The 23,064-nt window shown below is 40.9% G+C and overlaps 2 protein-coding genes across 5 annotated transcripts in view; one reads left to right on the top strand and one right to left on the bottom strand.

Annotated features, from left to right (window-relative positions):
- The window catches only part of lrch2 (leucine-rich repeats and calponin homology (CH) domain containing 2), a 41,879-nt gene extending 18,875 nt beyond the window's left edge, over positions 1-23,004 (bottom strand). For 2 of the 3 annotated variants that reach the window (XR_015131269.1, XM_086308530.1), the window contains exons 1-15: positions 22,603-23,004; positions 13,818-13,962; positions 13,435-13,561; positions 12,582-12,687; positions 11,333-11,469; positions 10,997-11,127; positions 10,746-10,833; positions 9,535-9,631; positions 9,312-9,409; positions 9,112-9,179; positions 8,023-8,127; positions 7,256-7,324; positions 6,921-6,983; positions 5,744-5,792; positions 5,439-5,579 (exon numbers count right to left, since the gene is read on the bottom strand). Coding sequence is in view for 2 of the 3 variants with exons in the window: in XM_086308530.1 (XP_086164656.1) it covers positions 5,439-5,579; positions 5,744-5,792; positions 6,921-6,983; positions 7,256-7,324; positions 8,023-8,127; positions 9,112-9,179; positions 9,312-9,409; positions 9,535-9,631; positions 10,746-10,833; positions 10,997-11,127; positions 11,333-11,469; positions 12,582-12,687; positions 13,435-13,561; positions 13,818-13,962; positions 22,603-22,837 (1,659 nt within the window). In the remaining variant the exon portion in view is untranslated. The remainder of the gene's footprint in view (positions 1-5,438; positions 5,580-5,743; positions 5,793-6,920; positions 6,984-7,255; positions 7,325-8,022; positions 8,128-9,111; positions 9,180-9,311; positions 9,410-9,534; positions 9,632-10,745; positions 10,834-10,996; positions 11,128-11,332; positions 11,470-12,581; positions 12,688-13,434; positions 13,562-13,817; positions 13,963-22,602) is intronic. The other variant, XM_086308531.1, reaches the window with a different exon arrangement.
- LOC147320488 (uncharacterized) lies at positions 1,520-3,904 on the top strand. Of its 2 annotated transcripts, XM_086308533.1 has the most exons (3): positions 1,520-2,054; positions 2,473-2,632; positions 3,698-3,904. In XM_086308533.1, the coding sequence occupies exons 1-3, from the start codon at positions 1,569-1,571 to the stop codon at positions 3,712-3,714; spliced, it is 663 nt and encodes a 220-aa protein (XP_086164659.1). In that variant the 5' UTR covers positions 1,520-1,568; the 3' UTR covers positions 3,715-3,904. The 2 variants fall into 2 exon arrangements, with proteins under 2 accessions (XP_086164659.1, XP_086164658.1); XM_086308532.1 differs by lacking the exon at positions 3,698-3,904 and having other exon boundaries at positions 2,473-3,501.
- Positions 23,005-23,064: the final 60 nt, after the last annotated feature.

The following is a 23,064-nucleotide window of genomic DNA, read 5'->3' as shown; positions in this document are numbered from 1 at the left end:
GATCTTTAAGTGTTTGTCTGATGCCTTATTTGTGCATGCGCACTGTTATTTTAATTTGTTTCATTATGGCTTAAATTTGTTTGAATTTTGTGCATGCTCCTTTATCAGCCTTCCTGCATGGACAGCTTGTGTGGTTATTGGCCAGGAGGGTTTGCAATTATCTCAAAACTTGAGATGTTTGTTGTTTTGATTATGACTATGGCTACTTATAAATTGCATAGTCACACTATTACAATAATATGTTATTAATATCTGTATATTGGTTTGATTTTGCTGTTGGACAGTGGAGTGAATAGTAGCAAGGGTTATGTGTGATTTCTTTCTTTCTTTATTTTTACAGACTTTGACATAAGAAGCAGTGTATATTTCAAAATTCATTTATATTTAAAATTTGATGCATGCCAGAAATATACTAGTAGGAATCTTTTTTTGAGTTTGTAACAATTAGAATTGTTACTTTATAAAGTGATGTCAGGGTCTTTTATTGTAATACAACAGCTTTTAAGGCTGGTGTAAGCATCACAGCAGATGTCTTTATGCCAAAGTAACTGAGGATAAAACACAGAAAAAAGGAGATTTTCCTGGAGTGGCTTTTTAAATCAGATAGCCTTAGAAATATTCTGCAGTTGAACAAAAACTGAAGAAAACCATGAATCAATATATGAACATTACCTGATGCTGCTGAAGTAAAGCAGAGCAAAGTTACAGAAATTTTTTTTTAGAGGTTTTAATAGTGAACAAGGTGAGTTTTTTGCAATTTGGCACAAAAAACAACTGACAACAGCGCTAAGCACAACTGTACACTGATGTATAATAAGCAAGGGAATAATGTGGAAAACATATTTCAGATGGGGAAACTTTTCTTGAAGTATACTACGAGAGAGCTGTGCAAGAAGTATGATGTTTTGTTTTTTTGTTTTGTTTTGTTTTTCAATCGTGGTGGAAACAAGACAGGAAGAGGGAATTAATGACAGTATTTATCAAATGTGAAGCGTAGTTTGGATCTTCTTTTGCTGCTGGTTCAGTTAATTTTTAATTTTGATTGGAGAGTGATGAAACCTGGAGCTTCAGAATCTGTGAGCTGTCTTTCAGAAAGCAATGGAGCAATCTCAGAGGACAAAGAGCTCAGAAAGTTGTTGAACATTTTAGTTTCGTTTCACAGTAAAATGAGTCAGAGCATCATCAGGACTTAATATTGTACTCTGATTCTTTTGAGAATAAAACACTTGAGGAAGAGCACTACGATTGCGATGAACATGCTAAAGATTATGTTATCATGAAATTTATGTTGACTAAAGGACTGATGAAACTTTGTGCTATGGCCAACAAAGAGCACCAGGTTGGGGTGTCACTTTGAACGAGCTGGGTGTGGGATATGGGGGTAATGCGCAAGCTTATTTATCTTTGGTTAAAAAGTCCCCGAAAATGCTGCTCATCAGGTTCAGATATGATTTCAAAATAGCGCTTTATAACTTGTTGACTTTTAAAAAATTGTTTTAGACTTTTTTTTTGATGCCATTATATACATTAATGTTTTTAGTTTGTAGGACTAACCAGTACCCTAAATTATGTGTTTGGATTATTATTTATTTGTGTGTGTATGTTTGTTGTATTTTGTTTGTTTGTTTGTTTTAAGGCCAGTGATCCCGTCGAGCTCTGATGAGGATTGGGACAACACTGCGGAACAGCCAGAGACCTCACCACCATCAGCAATGGAGAATAGACATTCAAGTGAAACTCACTTCCTGAACATCACTCATCCATTTGTTCAGCCGCTACAACCCTCAACTCCTTCACCTGTGGTTTCACAACCAGTTCCAAGACAACTTCTACAAGCCACCAATACGAGCATGTTTGTACGTGTTCTAACCCTCCTGGAAGACATTAAGGACACTCAGAGGGTCCACAGTCGAATGCTACAGTCTCTCCTTACACAACGTGATGGACCAGTTGCTGCAGTATTACCCGAGGGTGCTGTATTTCCCATCCGGACAGTAGCAGATGTGGCAGCACTGGAGCAAAAACTGGCAGACCCTGTCTTCCTAAAAGAAGTGGTAAATAATAATGATGTAATAACAATATTCAATGATTAATGCCTCAATCAGTCTGTGTTTCATGCTAGCAGTTATGATCAAGGAAAGTTGCTGTTTGTTCGAACATGGTCAGTGCAATGAAGGAGTGGGAGGAGAGCTGAACAAAAGTTGCTATTTTTGTTAATAAAATAACTTCTCCAAACATTACCTAGTTATAAGTTGTGCCATGCCAAACCCAAAACTTAAGAAATTACTTTTGGTGAATCATTTAGCTCTTTGCATTCACATCAGACAGTGTTTGACTTTGACACCTAACTCTTTCTCAGTCAATTAGCATCAATATTATAGAGCCTAATTACTGTGTAGCTGTGCTTGCTTTCTTTTAGGTGTGACTGATGGTACTACTGTCAGTAAAATTATTGTCCTTGCGTGTCCTAAGGTTTCTGTTGTGGCAGAGATCAGAGGGAGCACTGTTGATGAAGCCACAAGAAGAATGATGGCCTTCATTATGGACAATGCTCTTTCCAGGCAATATAACTTCGTTGGGTGCCATGGAAAGCGGGAATTTCGAGGGCTTAAAGTTTTTGAAGTGCTATATGGTAAGTTCATTAGTTGTAAGATATTTTGTTGATGTTTGAATAACGGATGCTCACTACAGCTGCAGTCATTCAGAATCAACTTTTCTCTCCACCATTGTGAGCGGCTAGCTTCGCAATAACAGAAGTTTGACTTGATTGACGCGGGAATGTTCCCAGTTAGCCTAGCAGTCAGCAAGGAGGCTTCAGCGGTGCATTATGGGATCTGTAGTTTGTATATTATTAGCGCCTCATATCGCCGGGCCATGCATAACAATAATAGTACATCTATATAAAATGATCTTGCGGGCCGGATATAAATGTATGCCGGGCCGGATGTGGCCCGCAGGCCTTGACTTTGACACGTGGTTTAGATAGACTGTACAAATTGTGGAGATGAAACCATCAGCTCATGTTGTTCTGGAGGTTGGTGGCTGCTGGCAGGAATGACCACGTTTCTTTCTGGCTTGTAGCATACTTGAAGAAGTCTCTCACTAAACAGTTTTTTGGTTGCTCACAGAATGTGAATAAGCTCCAGGAACTCCAGAGCCAGCCTCTATTTTTTCCAGTGTAATTAGTAACACACTGATTTATCTGATGGCCCTATTTTTGATTTACATGAAAATTATTGGCGCCCGCCTGGCACACACCTCAAGAAGTGGAATCTGTTTTCTCCTTGGTAGATGTAGCCCTTGTTACATTTTACTATTTTGTTTTGTGTTCATTATGAGGTGCTGTACCATGCAAAAAACTGGTTAACCACTTGCCTGTTCTAAGCTCTGTGCCAATCACTGAGACAGCCCACAACACCAGTTATCATTGTAACTATGTAGACATCTTTTAAACATTTGTCTTAAATGTTTTAAGGTAAAATATTTCACATTAATTTAATTTTTGAGTGGCTACTTGGTAAATCATTTTGTAAATAGCTTTTCTGTTTCCATGAATACTCATGGTCTTCAAAGAGTTCAATGTAGGAGGTCAAACAACTTGAACAGCACAACCTCCAAAACAACTTCAGTACTATCGCAAATCTGATTTTGTTTGTGAAAATGCACTAATTTCTTTTTTTTTTTTTTTTTTTTTCAGGACCAATGGATTGGTGAATGAGTGAGAAGCTGTGGTTTGCTGCATTTGTTTTTCCTTTAAACTGTATAACATTTATTTGTTATTGTTTTGTGTATACTGTGGACATTTTTGTCAACATGTTCTCCACACAAAAAATGTATTATATAAAAAAAGCATACTGTTTTAAAATTTCATAGTAATCAGTATTAATAAAAAAGATAAACTGGCTTTGTTGTACAGGTGATTTAAATTATAGCTTACTTACATTATCCAAAATTCCATCTGGGCAAACACACTTGGGGCCACCATGGAAACTGAGGACAAAAATAGCTGGGTCTCAGGTTGGTAACCCAAGTGGGCCCCAAGTATCAGACCTGCTTCTATCCATCTGGGCCCCATACTCATTTATTGTCTGGGGCTGATTTGGGACCCATCATTAACCCATCTGGGCAAACACATTTGGGGCCATCATGGAAACTGAGGACAAAAGTAGCTGGGTGCCAGGTGGGTAACCCAAGTGGGCCCCAACCATCAGACCCGCTTCTACCCATCTGGGCCCCATACTCATTTGTTGGCTGGGCCTGATTTGGGGCCCATCCGGGTCCCATCAATAATCCATCTGGGCAAACACATTTGGGGCCACCATGGAAACTGAGGACAAAATTAGCTGGGTCCTAGGTGGGTACCCCAAGTGGGCCCCAAATATCAGATCTGCTTCTACCCATCTGGGCCCCACATATTTTTTTCAACTGGGCCTGATTTGGGGCTTATCTGGGACCCAGCATAAACCCATCTAGGAAAACACATTTGGGGCCACCATGGAAACTGAGGACAAAATTAGCTGGACCCCAGTTGGGTTTCCCAAGTGGGCCCCAAATATTAGCCCTGCTGCTCCCTATTTGGGCCCCACATATGTGTGTTGACTGGGATCTAAGGTTTATTTTTTAGCACCTGGCGGCTCTTTTTAAATTCTCATCCGTAAATAATCTGCTCTTTCACGTGATTCAGTTTATTTTGAAAAGTCTCAACAGGATCTTGAGCTTTATTGTGAAAGGTTTATGTGGAACATAAACAAGCGGACACGCGATGCTGTTACCGTCGCTGTTGCTAACGACAACGCATAAAAACAAATGCTTGTCTGTCTGTAGTGTGGTTATATTAAATATAAGAGAAAGAGAGAACTTTAAGAAATTAATATAGCCACTACAGTGACCATCAAAACGATGAAAAAATATTGCCGTAAACAGTTTATTTTGCGACACCACGAAACAAACGATAGCGTAAAAAGAAACATAGACGTTTTTATATCGTCATCCGATATATATCGTTATATTGAACAGCCCTACTGCAAGTAGATGCAATCTAGAAAGTCCCTGGCCCATCTGCTCGCTCAGCATCTGGGAGCGACAGACATTGTTTTTTCTTTCCAGCAGTCTCCAGAAATCCAAGCCAAGATTATGTTTTGGTCTGTTGGTAGTTGTTTATGAATACGTGTGTGAATGCATGCATTTTTTGTTTTGGTCATGTAGACACTACATTTTGTTCTTCACGGGGACTGTTTATCACCTGCATTCATCCAAAGCCTAAAGAAACGTGACGGATTTTGTACAAGTGCAAGCACAGAGTACAAGCAGACCACATGCAAGAGAACTTTTGGTGGCAGAAATTTCGTCTCTTGTCTGTAAATTCTACACATCCAAATCCAGAATGTGTTTCAAAGACATTACTGAATATGCAGTGAGAATCTGGGAATTTGCACAACCTTCAGATAATCTTTTCGTAGATACTTGTTCCGCCTGCGGTCTTCATTCTGATTGAGGACAGGTGGGATCTCAGGCCACTTTGGCTCTGAATCAGACTGATCTGTCTTCAGACAGCCATCAAAGGAGCAGGAGGAAGAGGGCTGTAAACACAAGCAGTTAAAATTAATCTAAAGAAAATCTCTATAAAACTCTGCGCATCTTACAGAGAAGAATGGGAGGCACAATCAAGAAAAAAAACACAAGCCTGGAAAACCGGGCGTGAATGAAACACGGTATGTTTGCTTTAAAGAAAGTAAGTTGGTACCTGTCCACTCAGCACTGACGCTCCACTGCTTCCTTCATCTAAAGAGGCACTGATATAACAACACAATAACATCACAAGCTTTTGTTTGACATTCAAATACCATGAAGTTATGTTACATGCAACTAACAAAAGAGATTAGGGTCAACAAATATTTGGAGACAGGGAGACAAACTGTGCATGACTCACACCGCCAGTCACGTTTTGGAAAAGTTGATGCGTTCTAGAACAAATCTGGCTGCTCTGTGTTACTCACAAACAAATCTGTGTGCAAGACTCCTGTATATCTCACAGCTAAGTGTTACTGGAGAACACCACCGAGCTGCCCTGTGATTAACTTGAACAACACTTTGGAAGCTAGTAAATCACGTCTGCAGCAGTTTACATGTTGAGTTCAGCTTGAAAAATGTGAGAAGCAGCTGCCCATAAAGTGGCACGGTCTGACTTTGAGTACAGTTTGGGTGAAGACCCGTGAGGTGATCTTTGTGTGCAAGTTTCACTAAATCCTAAGCAACACTGTTGATTAGTGATTAGTGCTCCCCATTAGTGAGGAGTAGTGATTCTGGTGGACGCTGCCCAGACTGAGGACTCTATCGCTTAAGCTGCCAGATAAGACAAGAAGTCATAAAGATTTAAATGCAACAACACACAATTTTAAAATAAGCTAAATAATTAAAATTTTAAAAAAATCAGTAGCGCAGGAGTAAAGCAGGTAACCCTGGGAGCAATCCAAAAATGGAATAAATAATGAATTTTTAAAAATACATTAAAAAAAAAATTAAAAGTAAGGTCACAATAAGTCTTTGAATGATAATGCCAGAAAAAGGAGGTGGGTTTAGATTGAAAGATTTTAGCGCTTTCAGATTCTCTCAGGGACACCAGCAGAAAATTCCATCAGCAGTCCATAAAAGCTAAAGGTTTCCTCCCCAAATGGCAGATTGGCACACAAGGAACGAGAGGGCACACTGCTTCGCACGCTTGTAAGCATGTGAAACGTACTGGAGTGACACCATGAAGTACTTTAAAAACAAGCAGAGAGGATTTAAGAATCAACACAAACTGACAGGTGCAGGGGTGGGTATTAATGTGCTTTCTTAGCAAACGTGAGTTATTTTATCTACAAAAGTTACATCTCTCTAGTTTTCTTTGGAAGCTGAAGACGCACTAGCACAGAACTCACCTGCGAGCGGTCTGAGGTGTGAGTCTCGGTTTGCTGCCGGAGCTTCCAGAGTGACTGAGGAATCTGCAGACGGACACATACGGCAAACAGACGAACACAAGAACTGTTCAAACAGGCTGAGATTACATTGCACATGCAGTGCATGAAATATTTTTTGACCATGTCACAAAAAACCCCCAAAACCTCAGTACACTGAGTCACCAAACACTGAGTCACAGGAAGTGAGTGCAAAGAATCAAAAATAGCTGCTACTTTATTCTCGTAAGACGCCTGTATGTATGAAATGAATTTGAAAAAGCAAACTGTAAACCATGACAAAAAAAAAATCGCTCTACCTGTGTGCCCGGCCGGTCACTCTCCTCCTGTGAATTAGACTTTCGGCTCTGCAAATTAAGGACCGTCGTCTAAGAAGCCACGCAAACAAGCAGTAGGCAAGTCGGGGGAACAGGAGAAGATCAGGAAATGGCAAAAGTGGAGAAGAAAAAGTCAGGTAAAGCGGATATGGGTCTGACTTGCAAAGACAAAAGCGGTAAAGTGCAGTAGGTAGAGATGTGGCGTAAAAGATTGGGCAGGAATGCTGACGCAGTGGATTTGTTCAATGAGTAAACCAAACTGTCCAGTTCACTGGAAATGTAGACTTCGATGCCTGTCTGTTTGCTCTGTCAAACCACTTACAGGACTATTACTTAAAATTTCTATACAGCAGGGCATGTATTAGTCACGGCACATTTTTTATGACTACTTTGCAAAACGCTGGCATCAAACTGATGAAGCTTAGGCAGTAATGCTGCTTTGTTTTAAAAGTCACGCTCAACGACTTTGGAAAGTTTTTAAAACAACTGTGTTTCTTTTAAAAGCTCATGATGTAAGCCTACTTTGTAACGCTTTCCTATACAGAAAATTGTTAGAAAGGAATAGATTAATGAGGACTTTAAGCGGATTTAGTAATGCTGTTGGTATTATAGGCTTGCAGGGAGAAATCGCTGTTAGGCTAACTGCAGAAAGATGTTACATGAACAACACGGATTTAAGCAGCTAAGCAAACGCTGATGTACCACACAGCTACTGTTATGTTACGAGAGTAGACGTGAGGGCCACACACCTGTTCTGCTGCTCCTGCTGCAGAAGCTGGACAGCAATCTTCCTCAGGTCAAGCACTTCCTTCAGCTCATCGTCCTCTTCCTCAGCTAGCTGCTCCTTATCAGAACTGGGAAAGGTGAGGAACAAAATTACTATCAAGTGATTAATTAGAGATATATCTAGGTGTGGGCACACATCCATTTATTATTTTCTTCATATCCAATTCAGCTTATCCCAGCTGCCACAGGGCAAAGTTTGCCCACCCCCTCCCAAGCCTGGTCATCAGTGTGTCGCAGGGCCAGCACATTTACAGACACGTGTGGAATCCCCAGTTAACCTATTATGTTTGTCTTTGGTTTCAGGCTGAGACATGCAGATGATTAAAGGGGGAAACCTGCTGGCACCACTCATCATCGAAGTCGCTGATTGATGTGAATGTCAATGCAATTTGGTAGAAAGCCATCAAACTGTGTCATCACCTAACGCGTCATTTCCAAAGAGATCTCCTTGGTAGTACATGCACAAAAAAAATAAATAATACAAAATGTCTTTTTGTGTGTGCTAAAAGCTCTGCCAAACCAAACACCAGTCTGGCCGCCACTTGCGATAAGAAACAAAGTGAAAGTTTTTTTTCTGTTCTCTCACGCCACCTCGCTCTTTCTGCGCATGGTTTCCTCTGGTTCCTGCAAATTGCTGGAGTGGCACACCTGGTCTGTATTAACCACTCCTTGGCTCCAGTATAAATACCTAGGTCTTCCCACTCACTTCTCATTAGAGCGGGTGAGCAGTGTGGCAGTCACGCTAAGGCTAACCACTCCTGGTGTTTTCATGTCTTTTATTGGATATTTCTGATTCAGGTTTTTCTTTCAACCCGCTAGCCTTGGGGCACACTGAGCCCAACATCTTGGCTGTCCACTCTCCATATGCCTAACCTCATCTCCGGGCTTGCTTCCTGAAAACAAATTTTGCTCTGTTGGTCTGTCTGGATCTGATTTGGGTAGCAATTAGCACAACCTGTGCCAGCTCACCTTCCAGCGAGCGGTTACGTTACCCTAAAAAGTCCAGGGGATGGTGGAAAGTAACAGCATTGCACACACAAAAAAAAACTCACCCTGACTCCTCTTTCCAGCTGTCTTTATCTTTGCTTTGGTGAGACATGTTAAGAACTTTCTCCAGTTCCTGGAACGCACACAGGGACATCACGTCACGTCACGGGACCAAGCACACAGAGCTAGATATTCTCTCCCAACGTGTCTTCAAAAGATTTCCCACATTCTTCTCGGTTTTCTAGACTGATTGATGAATTCATACCTTTATACAAGACACATGACTGCTTTGCTGCCCATTGCACTCTGACAGAGCAGGATCCTCGTCCGGGTTGGGCTCTATAAAGTCATAGAGATCCTGATCTGATAGAGGGAGGAAGCATCCGCGTTCATCACATGAACTGTCACATTTTTAGGCACTTTATTCAACAACCCCGTGTCTCTGTTATTGCTTTCAAAGGGAATATGTGATACTTATTTTCGGTAACCTTTGCAAGAGTCCATTTTGGAGAGGAGTGACAGGGCGTCGGCACGGGCTGTCTCTGAAACTTGAGAGTGCAGGCTGACAGTGTCATCGTCTGAAGGCTGAAGGAGAGGAAAACAGGAATGGGAAGTCAAGTTTCAAATGCAATCAATTCACCTGAATTATTACTGTTGCTATTTTGGGTATTTAAATGGAAAAGGATTAAAAGGAAAAAAAACCACACCTGCAACACGTGACTGTAGCATTTGCCAAGTCACGTTTACAGCCTTACTAAGCAACTTTAATGAGCAGATATATTATGTATATATTCAGTTCCTCCATTAATGATCTTTTGAGTTGCATTTGTAGTTCTTTGCATGTATCCAGACATCCTTCTGAAAGTATCATTGTCTCTTATACTGGTTTGGGTCTCGTCGGTTATTCTCCTGTCACAACAATGAGCTCACACAGTGTTTTGCAATGCTATAGCTTACAGGCATAAGGGAGGCTACTCAAGTTTTGGAGGGAAGTCCTTTAAATATGTTATTCAGAGCTGCACATTTCCACCTTCTACTGTCACATCAGTATTTTTCCATTTGGATTTCTGCCACCTTCACAAAGCTTCACGTGTTGCTGCTGACAACCAACCTCCCTGCACATTTGCTTTCCATTATCCAACAGTGCCCTGCAGGTCACATCTTGCCACTTGGTCTAGTCAGATATTTATGTTGTTTTACCAAGTGTGCTAACATTTACTTCTGTCTGTATTTTTTTTTTAAACAACAGCCCCTTTATCGTGGCAAATGATAAAGGGGCCAAGCTGCTTCTTTTCTGTGCACCTGCATGAGTGCTACTACCAAAGCCTAACGCTCTTTCCACTCCTTAGATTTAGTGTGATTAACAAGTCGACCACCTATAAAAACAGCTCATATTATATCAAGAAAATGATACGGGTTACCCTTTCATAGTTATATATCTCAATATGTGCTCTTTCTTAAGTAGTAAAATGTATTTATTTTCTCACACAAGAGAAAATAAAATTGTATTCTACTTTCTGGGGCGTGGCTCACCTAGGAGTGACAACTCCCTAATATATAAGTCTGTTTAAGCTTTCAAATCCACCCATCACTGATGAGATCTGGTTTCAGAAAAATATAGCTCAGCTCGAGGCTCCAAAACAGGAAGGCACAAGTCAGTGAGTGATGTCACATGTGTGACACTTGTTTGGACTCTCACCTCTGTTGTAGACAGCCTCTTGTCACCATTGTCACTACCAATTCCAGAGTCAGGACCGTGGTTCTTACTTGGGTAAAAATCTTCCATGCTGAAATTGTGCAAAATGACATAAATTAGACAGCATTAAATGATTAGATAGCAGAAATGCAATGCATGGTGTTTTTAACAGAATAGAAGTGATAAATAGATGCATTATGATATAATGATATATTTGATGATGGTTGCAAGTAAGTTAGTAAATCTGTCAGCACCTATCTGTTAGTGGTTGCGGTAGGCAACGCTTGCCAAGAGAGGGGAGGTCCAGGGTGTCTGGTTTCTTATCCATCCTACAAGCCTGCATGTTCAGGTACTTAAATATGTGCACTTTGCCTTTAAGACAAATCTGAAATAGATAAACACAAAATGTGTTCTTGAAGTCACTCCAACCACTACAGAGGGAACTACAAGGAAATCCACGCGGGTGGATGGGTTAGATGTACAAAAACAACCACTATTTTTTTTTGAAAAAAATCCATAAACCTCCAATTGTTCTGTACATCTGTTCCCACATATGGGCAAAAGCACCACCATAAAGCAAATCCTCATACCTGTGCCGGTGGAGACTGCATAGGGTTGTTGTCTAGGATGATGTGCTGCAGTTGCCTCAGCTTCCTGTAGGCTGGAGGAATCTCTGTGATCTTATTGCAGGAGAAGTCAAGTCGGATGAGAGGCAGGTCAGCCAACTCTGAAAATACAAATAACAAGAAACTGATGTGCACTGCTTCGACTGCACAATCATCAGAAATTTGTATGTGCTGTTAGGGTAGATCTTATAAAAATAGTTTAACAACATCATTAAAACAGAGTCAAGTTCTTGTTTTTGGGCTCTTATCTTAACCCTGAAGCAACCACAATAATTCAGCAAATAAAAAAAGATCATATCTGGTCATATCTGTATCTATAAATATGTTATTACACATTTTTTTTCAATTGCTCTGTTTGTCATAATGTACTCTTTCCATCCATCTATGGCAGAGGTTCTAATGTTAAGCTTTTCAAAGGTACTTTAATGTAAAAAGGGGTTAACTTGACTTGTGATTAAAATGCATTTCATCCTTCAAAATTAATGGCAATATTTTGCTATGGTTCTTACTTTAAGGGCATGTAGAAATATGGGTAAAAGTATCTCTAACTGCTTTTAAGGGGATTTTTTTAGTTCATTGTGTTGAACACGTGATTTTTTATACAGAATTTTATAAATATTATTAATCTGTTAGACCGGTTTATGTATATATTTTCACGGACCGGCCTTTAAGGTGTCGTGGATATATACAACAAAATAAAACCAGTACCGGTACAGATTTATTCATAACACACGGGAAAAGACCCACGGAAACCAAGTCAACAATAAAAACGATTAAAAAATAACGATAAAAAAATAATAAAAACCCTCAAAACCATAAATTTCACACCCGATCTTTAACTCTCCTGGCCTGGTACTAAAAAAGCCACGGACCAGTACCGGTCCACGGCCCAGGGGTTGGGGACCGCTGTGTTAGACAACAGCACAGACTGCATGGATTCATGTGCCACACGTAGGAATTGCTCGAGTTGGGCTTGTCAATTCAGGTATCCTTAGTTATTCAGACATATATTACTATAATTTATTAAATTGCCTTCTGCTATGTTTATCTGTGCCAACAGTAACAAGACAGGCAACACAAAACATAAAAAGCACAGCCAAGTATCTCTTGGCTGTGAAAGTCTGGCATAGATGCCAAAATGTCTCAGTGATGCGCAATCAATGCGTCTCAAGTGAAAGAAACACACAGAGAGCTTCATGAGTGATGGATTTACCATCAGGCAGCATGTGAAGACTATTCTTCCTGATGTTGAGTTCTCTCAAGGCTTGAAGCTTTCCAACTTGAGCAGGCAGCGCCTGGATCTCGTTTGAGCTCACGTCCTGAAATCCAACCCAGCAGGGGGAGGCAAAGAGTGAGAAACTGAATTATTAGCGTTCACTCTCTCACCTCTCACACACACATACATATAGAAAAATGGGAAATGGGTGCAGCAACTTACTGAGACATGCAAAGAACATAGAAATATAGCATAAAAGGCAAAGGCAGAGTTTGTACAAATCTATTGAGCTTGGAAGTCCATATTTAGTATGACCACCTTTATTCTTCACCACAGCCTGAACTCTCTTAAGGCAGCTTTTTTCTCATTTCTTTAAGCAGTCCTAAGGCATAGTTCTCCAGGCTTCTTGAAGGACAATAAAAGCTCTTCTTTAGGTTGGATCTTTTGTTCTCTTCTCTTTCATGATCATCTCGCACTGCTGCAGGTAGTCTTTCAGGCCTGTCACATTTTCTTTTGTCATCACTTTGTCCAGTTTTTAAGAACATACTGCACACCATGCTGAGATATGTCAAGTTCTTGGCTAATAGCTTATTGGGAATCACCTTGTTGGTGTAAAAATACAATTTTATGTCTATCGAACTGTGTTATCTGGCATTTTCTTATAGATTCAACTAAATGAATTGGAACAAACGGTTGTGTTTTTGTGACAGGCTGCTAGTTAAAAAGTGCCTAAAGACACAATTTAAAATTGATTCTTTGCTAAGTTTTCTGTTATGTGTAGACAGAACACTGGTGTATGTGCCTCAAGCTCTGTACTGTATACAAAGGCTGATGTATACAGGCTGCTCACCAGTTCCATTAAGTCTTTGGCCTTGCCAATCTCTTCAGGGATGGACACAAGCTTGTTGTTGCTCACAAGCAAAACCTTCAGGGGAAGGTTGAAAAGGTATTTCGGCAACACTGTCAGAAGATTTCGGCTGCAGAGAAAGACAAAACAATGACCTGCATTTAAAATAGCATACAGAAGCGTGTAACACTGAGACGATGGTGACTGGGAATTGAGTTGTAGCAAAAGAGGAAACATCTCTTTTGCATGAGCATTTTCACCCTGTAAGTAAGGTGAAAGGGGAACAGGCACTTTTTTGGCATATAACTGAATACCAACATTCACTCCTTTTGTATTCAATTAGAGTCTGAAACAATAATAAAAGTATAGTGTTAGCAATGGCTCACCTGATGTCCAGATAAGTCAGCATCTGCAGATTGATAATAGCTTCTGGGATGCACTTAATGCAGTTGTGGTAGAGGTTGAGTGACTCCAGGGGGGCAAACAGACACACTTCTGGGGGGATTTCTGTGAGACGATTCTTAGACAGATCTGCAAGGAGAAGAAACAGAATACTTGTGTGCATAAGCACACTGGTGACAAACTCATTATAACCCTTTAACATCAGTTATGTGTGCTTTTTGCACAAGAAGCCATTTCCAAAGCCTCGAAACACTGATCAATACATATCTGTGACAGAGCAGTAGGAAACGTAGCTCTTCATCGAACGTTGGTCTAATATTACACCAGAGTCTTGGGCTTTATAGGTTTGAGTGCTGCCGGCGGGGTCATACGTCAGTATTTCCAGCATCGATCTCACTGGGAGTGGCACGTTAATGGCTTTAGATTTGTATGAATGAGTGGAGAGTGTTGGAACTCATCCTACATCTGTCGTTTTTTTTTTTTTTTGAAAGACAAGTTAACAACAAAATAAAATAACCATAATTTTTTTTCTGGGTTACTTTTTGAAGAGAAGTATCAGGTTTGCTGAGGCACAGAATAATTTATTTAGGATCCTTTATAGGATTTATCTCTTTTTATTAAAAGAACGGTCAAAAGTGAATGAGTTCTATGATTGCATTTAACTGAAATAAGTCTTTTTATACAAATTCAACATATTTGCAATCATTTTATGATATATAATAGAACAATACCAGAGTAAACAACCATACTATCAACTGTTAAGGCTATAATAGCATGGCAGCATATCACAATGGCTAAATTGTTTTTCACGTTTAAGAGCTTAGTTCACCTTCACTCATATTAAAACCCACGCCAACAGTTAAATGTTAAGAGTTTTGCATGCATTTCTTAGTTAAGATATCAACAAAGTTACAAGGAATTCGTCTTAGGAGTCACTATTGTCCCTTGCCAAGTTCAATGCCAACCCATCTCAATCCTGTCACGACGTGTCACCTACAGTAAAACACCCGGTGCCAACTTCAAGGTGTGGCTAGAAAGGAAAATGAGTATGAGTCACCTTCTGGTAACCACAAATGGCAATAACAACTGTTGACAGTACAGCTAATGTGACAAGTTCTCCTAAACTTGTCGAGCTGTCTGTTGTGTCGCCTGATAACACTGAAGTTAGCTTCTAAATTGGCAGAAGATGAATGTTTAGCACACAGATTTGATAAGTAGGACACTTTCGTGTTTGCCAAACATATCTGTACAAACAAATGAGGTCAATTTTACCATTTTTATGTCGACCGAATCAGACGAGGCCTTTCGTTCAAGATATTTTGTGTAAACGACAAAGCGACAGCAGAAGTAGCGGTTAAACACGCTCTGTTTAACCGCTGAAGGCAGTTTGCTAAAAAAAAAATCATAGCCATGCATTAATGAGCTACATGCATGTGCTTTTGTTCTGCAACAGGAACATGAATGTAATCTCTGCTTCCACCCCCCATTTTTATCTGCCTGCTGTAATAAAATATTTTGAATTCATCCCAACAACGTCAAATAAAGGAAGCATACAGATACAGATGCTTAAGCTCATTATGCAGATATCTGTCCTCAGCCAGCATTCAGAATTTCCACATGTATTCCAAATACTTACTTTGGAAAGTCATATTAAATAATGTTTATCCTATATACTGCTGATGGTCTTTGAGGCTCAGTCTTCAACCTATGTTGCAAGAGGAAAACAGGAAGGTTCATCCACTGAAACATGACGATTAAATTTCACTGCTACCTGCCAACAAAATGTAAATATGCCCTGTGATCAATTGAAGCATAGCTTAACTCTTTATTTTCTTTTAAAGGTCTTTAGATCGTGCCCACATTTCCGCTTAAATAATCACTGACCCCGTGCACTTTAACCAGAAACACAAGGATACTTGTAAGGTTACCTTGCACTGCACTGAATTCCCCGTCAAACACTTATTGATTCAGTGTCTATAAATTATGTGTGTACGTGTCTGCGTGTGTGCTGTTGGTATTCTACTCGTGTTTCACTAACCTAAATCTGTTAACACAGTTACATTATGAGGATGTCTGCTACAAAGTAACATAAATCACTACCTACTAAGATTAATGCCTTTTTAAAGGTTGGGCAAATAGTAGTTTAGATCAGAGGAAATTGACAGTAAGTCAAGTTAATGTCCTTTAAATTCTTTGAGAATGTGGACACATTGGCACATCACTTTTCTAAAAGCACCTTACACCGCAACCTGAGTCTTACAACTCTGTTTTTCTACTGTACACATGCTCACATACGGATAATACACCAGGGTTCGGTGTAAGGGTTCAGTATCGTGGCAAGGACATTTCAACATGAGGAGAGTAGCAGGGGGTTAGTGAACAACCCGCTCTCCCTCCTGAGCCGTGCGTGTCTGTGTCCGTGTGCGTGTGTGTGCACGCGTGAACAATCTTGTCTTGTGAATTATCTCTGGGTGACAAGATAATTAGAGTGAGGAGCTGCTGCTGCAGAGCTCCAGATAAACAGAAGGCTTTCAATTATTCTGTCCCACATAACCAAAGTGCGCTATCCTTTGCTTGGGAAAACCAAACACTGCTGCGCCTCCATCCCCTCATTATGTGAAATTACATATAGGCACCACTATTTATTAAACAACTGAGCTACAGTATAAAGGTTTTAATGAAACTAAATTCACTTACCTGCTATTAAATGTTACTGTTTAGTATGAAGGATATCGTATCTAGTATTTAAATATGGGAAGTAAGGCCTTTATTCATTCATCCCCAGTGCAATGTAACACCTTCTCTACTTTTACTGAAGGTTGTTATCAGCTATGAAAAGAAACTGACCCGAATTGTATTGAAATGGCCTGATTTACCTGCATTTTAACATTACATACTATATGTTGAACCTTTCGCCCCATTCGGTCAGATTACAAGATAGTTTGAGGAGAACAAAACCGCCTGAAGAATCAGACAAACTGAAGAATCAATAATAAACTAGATATTTGTTCCATATCCTTTATATCAGATGTCAGTGTCCTCCGTGATCTTAGTCATTATCACTACTTGTCGGACATTTGATTGCAGCAGTTATTGTCTGGAGGGATAATTCTTGTTTTTGTTGTTTGTTAATTAATACCAGGGAAAAGAGAAAGTTGCATTTATTACATACATGCCACTAATACATGAAAGCAGATTAGCTTTCTGGTGCTACTAGTCTGATTCCTAATATGGCTTCTCACAATAGCATTTAAACAAAAGTGCCACTAGTTGCAGCAAAACTAGTGACTAGTCAAACTAAAACTAGTCAGTTAAAATGACCAAACGTCCAGACAGTGGTTATAGAAAACTAAGGTCAGATAATATGGATTTAAAGCTCAAGCAGGTTTCCACAGATAGGCTCTGACTGTGTAGTTGTCTATGGGCTCTGACAGCAGTCAGTAAGCAGAAGTGAGAAGCAGACTATGACACAGTCAGCAGCACAAAGGGAAAAGAAGCCAAAGGGTTAAGGGAAGCAGAAATTACCACATGGGGAAAGACTAATGCTGAGGTCACAAGGTATGCACGCTTTCCATTAAGACTAAACTCTGCCTCTCCCTCAGGCTTGGACCTTGATGCTGTAACCCAGCTGCATATAGTCAATTCCCCCATCTCCCTCCACACCCTAATCTGGTCCCACAACTGGGTATTCTGTGTTAGTAGCTGAATCATCTGGGTGATGGGGGAGCTGGGGGGTAGGTGGAGACAGGCTTTATATGCCTGTCTATCTTTTCCCACTTTTCCCTCCTCCAACCTAGGCCACGCACCATCTGCAGCGCACAGTGGGTCTTTAATCCACCTGCTTGCAGCCTCAAGCTCCCACAGAACAAGGCCCGCCAGGCAGAGAAGCACTCCACCAAGGCTCCACGGCACCATCAATCTATTCATTTGTGTTCGTAGTGCAGATGCTGCTTGGATATGTCCTTCCATGACACAGCAAAATGAATACTAATTGCTTTCTTCTGGAGCAAACAGTGAGTCTCTGATCAGCAAGAGACTGATTTTGAAGAGAGGATAAAAATAGCTTTAAGTTGCTATTTAGAAATTCAGCTTGTTATCACTAAGTTATTTGTCTCTAAGCTGCAGGAAAATGAGCCCATCATACTCTATTTATTGTATTCTGTCAATAATGCCGCAGGATTCAGTTTAATGAAAACATGGAAGGTGCATGTCAAGGTGTCAAGGAGATGATTAATTGGGGTTAATTAATTTTCACCCTGCAGCAGATGTGCCACAGCCACTATGGCTGTCAGGATTTGGGTGTGGTCCGGTGCTGCGGGTTGGACCGTGCAGAGTGCTCTTTGTGAGATTTGGCCTTAGAGATCGGGTAGTCTCTTGATCAGCTGCGTTTGTTCAGCTACTGTGCAGGGGTTGTCCGTGAGAGCTTGTAATCACCGTCAGGCACTAACGCGGTCCAATTGATCCATGAACCGCATCCTTTGATCTCTGCCCAATCCAGATGCTTCAGGATTGGGCAGAGACATGCTTCAGCAGCACCCGGTGTTGACAGACACACAGACACATTAATATGCGAAAACATTAATATAGATATAGATGCTATAGATGTGCAGAAACGGCTTCTTTCCCTGGACCATTTGGTCTGTAAACAAACACTATCCCCCTACACCGCATCCCTGTCCACCCACCTACCAATCTGAGCCATGGTCTTAGTAACCCTCATCACTCAGGCCACTCACAAGGACTCTACTCAGACCAAGTCCTTTGCAACCTGATCTGTAATGTGTGCCTTTCCCTTGTTTTGTATATATTTCTCCTGTTTGTTAGTTATTCCTGCTGCCTTACTATTTTTATTTACAGTAAAGGGCTATTCTATTCTATGATCATAGGCTTTTCAGACGTATTTGATTTTTGTTCAAACTATTTATTATACATTTAGCGCCTAAGATATTAACCCCAACATTAATTTTTCACTGAGTCTATTACACCAGAAATTAATTGAATGAAATTAAATCACATGTCAAGCATTTGATTCATGTTCCTATTTTTAAATGAAGAAGCAGACACTCTGGTTGTGTCACACTACACAAATTTGGACACTACAAATGTCTGATTGGAAAATTCAGACATGCCACATTGTTCCTGTTAAATTCTAACACATCCTACTTTGAGACGACACTAAAATAGTCACACTCTGTTATATGACACACACATTTCTAATTTACTGTGGTTATACCTTCATTTGTTGAGCTTTTTGTCACGCACGTACGCCACGCAGATAAAGCCTAGCTGCGAACTAAAAGAAAAATTCTGTGAACATGTCCTTGGTGCCTTTTTAAAATGTGAATGTTACTTCTGTTGAATGTGTTTGTAACTCCAGTGCTTTTTAAGCTGTTGCTTCACAGAAAAGAATCAATTAGAGACCACCGTTTCATTTTCTGATCATTTTACATTCAAGTCTAAATGTTTAACAGTGGCATCATTAATATACAGGCCTGCGTCTATAACCCAGTCTAGGCGTGGGTGAGTAAAGGCCTTTATCTCTGATATTTTTCAAAGACTACCTTCAACTAAAGGAAACTAACAATTTTCTCAAAAAGGGATTTAAAGGAAAATTTTATGTTGTGTCTCATATATAAGACATAATTATGGGACGACTCTGTTGCCCGAAGCGCTTGCTGTTCTGCACAGGCTTTCAGGAGAGACAGAGGATGTTTGATTTAACAGAGCACAGAGAATGAGCAGCACTTTTAAAGCCTTTGGGGGGCGTCAGCCTGCTTGAACTTTAATGAGCTGTGGCGCTTTCAGTATTTACACTGGTTGATTATTAAGGCAGAGAATGTTTGCTTGATACTTGTGTCCTTGTGGAGGCCGTCCTTGAAGAGTTTAACTTATAAGGAATGCAGCAGCACCTTGTGAGATTTACTGTGCACACAAAGTCCCACAAAATCGAATAAAGAATGCCCAAGTTGCATTTTGGCCCCCTGTTTCAAGGACTTCCAGTATCTTAGTGGGCTTTTTGGTTTGTTCTTGGCTGTCAAATTATCTCTTTTTGTGACAAAAACTGCATTACACGCCTTTTTTCACTTACCTCTTCATTTTGGCCATTAAATATTAGATCAAACTATTAGTGGATGACGGAGTAATTAGCCAGACAGTGAAGTGTTTATAGTGTGATGACAGATTAGGTGCGATCTTCAATTGTGGCACAGCCATGTATTGTTGATTAAACCATAAATGAGTCATCATGGTCTCCAAGAAATCCCAATTTGAAATGTCTTTATTAGCATTTTTCCTGAGAAGTCACAGAAACAGCTGTGTAAACTTGGCTGAATATCTGACAATAACGCACACCTGTGAAGGTATGGTGAAGGCACCTCGCGGCGGTGGGGTAATGGCAGGTAGAGGCATGCTGGGGTTATGAACCAGATAGATGCACTAACCCGCATGCACTTCTACACAAGTTCGGGGCAGCATTCTCAGCGCTTTCCCTGTGGGAAAACAACCCGACTGGAGACAAACTAGCAGCAGCACACTGCAAACGGACACCCTCGTGTGATGTCCGCTCCCTTTTTGGTTGCTGCTTAGCCGTCAGATGAATCCGTTCGCTTTCTAAGAGCAGCAACGCAATGTTATCGAAATAGCTTATCACGAGACATATCAAGAGCCACTTCTTCTTTTTTTAAACGCCTTTCAGTTTTCAGGTGTAACAAATAATGTAGCTTAACAAGCTGGGTCTTAGTTTACAGAGCTGGCACTGTTCAGTGAGGACTGAAAGCTGCAGCAAAGACTTATAAGAAAAGATGCATTAAAGTTAACTTTAAATTGCATCTGATTTTGACTGAGCCAGCAAAAGTGACACCGTTTCTATTTGCAGCAGAGATTGCAATTGATGTAAAGGGTAGTGCCGTGAGGTGTTGATCTCTCTTCGCACATCTGAAAGTGACACTTCCCTTCTGGCACACCTTTAATTTGACAGAGTGAAATGAAGGCGTGAGATACAAGCGCGAGGCGTGCAGCATTTACAGCACCTGAATTGCACTGGCACAGAAATATAAACCTTCCCACCTCTTCGAGTTATCATCGCTGTTATAATGAGCACTCCAGATAATAGAAGCTGTTTCTAAATTTAAAACGCAAATAAATAAATAAATAAAACTCTTGGCAGATGTTTTGACTGAAGTTCAATGGAGCAAAGCTGACTAGTAGAAGAGCAGATCATTACAAAGACGGCCTAACAGTCTGTAAATAGTTCACCCCAAACTTCCTGTTTTGCGGTTTGTCACGAAACATGACTGGCAATCTGTGTAAAACAAAAAGGCCCTGAGCTCCTCTGGGTTATTAATGGTGTGTATTGTTATAAGTCCTGTTTATTCTGGAGAATTAGCACATATGACTATCAAATGAGCAAATTTCCATAGATCTGGGTGGACAAGCCCACTCACAAAACGATTACTAACGACTAAGAACAGCAGAGCAGCATGTAAGAAAATAGTTGGATTATAGCTTAGTACTGGAAGACATGTCTGCTTGTTCAGCAAACCTTTCACCTCCTACCAAGCCCACAACTGATTTTCAGTGGCTGGAGCCCTGTGCATATCGTGCTTTTTGCTTTATTTTTGATTCAGTAATTAAACAAGTCACTTTCAGGTGTGCTCAAAGAAGACTGTCTAGATGTGAAGAGGTTCTGAAATCTTGGAGTAGAAAATTTTAACACCCTGGGGGTACGGGTAAGGGTAAGAGCTGCACATGATGACAGATTAACACCAGATGGTCTATGGACACATCAGAGGAGGAGACTATCATTTCTGAGATTTGGCATCTTCCACATGCTCATGTTAATGCTTGGAAATGATAAATAGCAAGCCAGTATTACCAAAATTACCAAATGTGTGCAAAAAGATGAATATATGTATGTCTACCCTAATTAAACGCACAGCCACTGAAGTCAGGCCATTCCCAATAAAACTTATGTATGTATGACCTCACACTGATAACACAGACTGCTGAAAAACGTGACACTAATACTGACCCACTAACTACGGTTAAGGGTGACCCAGAAAAAGATCGCCCAATAAAGACATGGGTTAAAACAGGAATCAGCCTACACGTGAAACCAAAAGTAAACCCGTGTCTTCCTCCTGTCTGGTACATTACAAGCTACACTATATGGGCATATACAGCCAAGCAACCAAAGGGGCGTGAGGCTGCCAGCAAGTACCCTGCATCTTTTGTCTGATTGTGCCGAATATGAAAAAAGCCGCGCGCGTGTGTGTGCCACATGTTCATCACAAATGATATTCATTGAGCAAGAATCACACTCTTCGTTGCCGCAGTCTTCATTCGTGTAGTGCTCCAGCTGCCCCGTGCCGAATCAGCTGCAGCTTGGTGTGCAAACCACTGCACAGCACCTACTTGGGTGCGCCTGCCGTCTCATTCATGTGTCTCGGGGGGCGGGGGGGGGGGGGGACTGAAAGCTACTGGCGTCGACCAACACAACAGCGCACTAAACTACAGATATACGAGCCCCGGTGGACAGTAATTACAAGCAGGATGTAGCAAATGTGCATTTACAGAAGTCCGCGGAGTACACGGTATACTCCTATAAATAATGTCACGTTATCATAATCCTACACGTTATTGCGCCTTTATCCACAAAATCGAGATAAAATCCATGCACAATGCGGACATGCTGCATTCATCCACGAGTACGTGTTTTCTGTTGGTTTACGTTTTGTTTCCTGTAGTCCTCACGCGTGCACACCAACCCACCTGCTTGTGTTGTATCGGTGAGATCGTAGCTCATCCCCGGGTACTCCCTCAGCTTCCTGCCGCTCAGGTTCAGTATCCCCGAGCACACGGCATCCTCCAGAGCCCGGTCCAGGCTTCGGGCCGTGTGGTGCTGCTGCTGGAACGGTGTGATGCCCGGGCTCCAGTGAGGTCCGGTGGGATAGTGATGGCTTTGTAGAGCGGTGACAGCTCCCACGCCTCCCTGACTGGACGCCATTTTTTAAAAGAAAAAGAAAAAAAGAAAAGAAAAAGAAAAAAAAGAAATTACTCTTACAATAATAACAGCGCACAGCGGCAGTTTCTCCGCCCATGCGCATACACGGTACATTCCCAGCACGGACGCTAGGGGATGGGCTTCTGAGGTATTGGTGCTGCTGCTGCTACTACTGCTGCTGCTGGTGATGATGATGATGATGATGAGGGGATATGGTGGCCATTTTGGGC

Source organism: Aulonocara sp. 'chitande type north' Nkhata Bay, linkage group LG10 (genome assembly GCF_057382095.1).
Source record: "Aulonocara sp. 'chitande type north' Nkhata Bay isolate Kocher_YH1m ecotype deep benthic linkage group LG10, A_spYH_male_GT1.1, whole genome shotgun sequence".
In the NCBI taxonomy this organism is placed as follows: Eukaryota; Metazoa; Chordata; class Actinopteri; order Cichliformes; family Cichlidae; genus Aulonocara; species Aulonocara sp. 'chitande type north' Nkhata Bay.
Note: the sequence above shows the minus strand (reverse complement) of the source record. Positions and strands in the feature narration are given on the sequence as shown.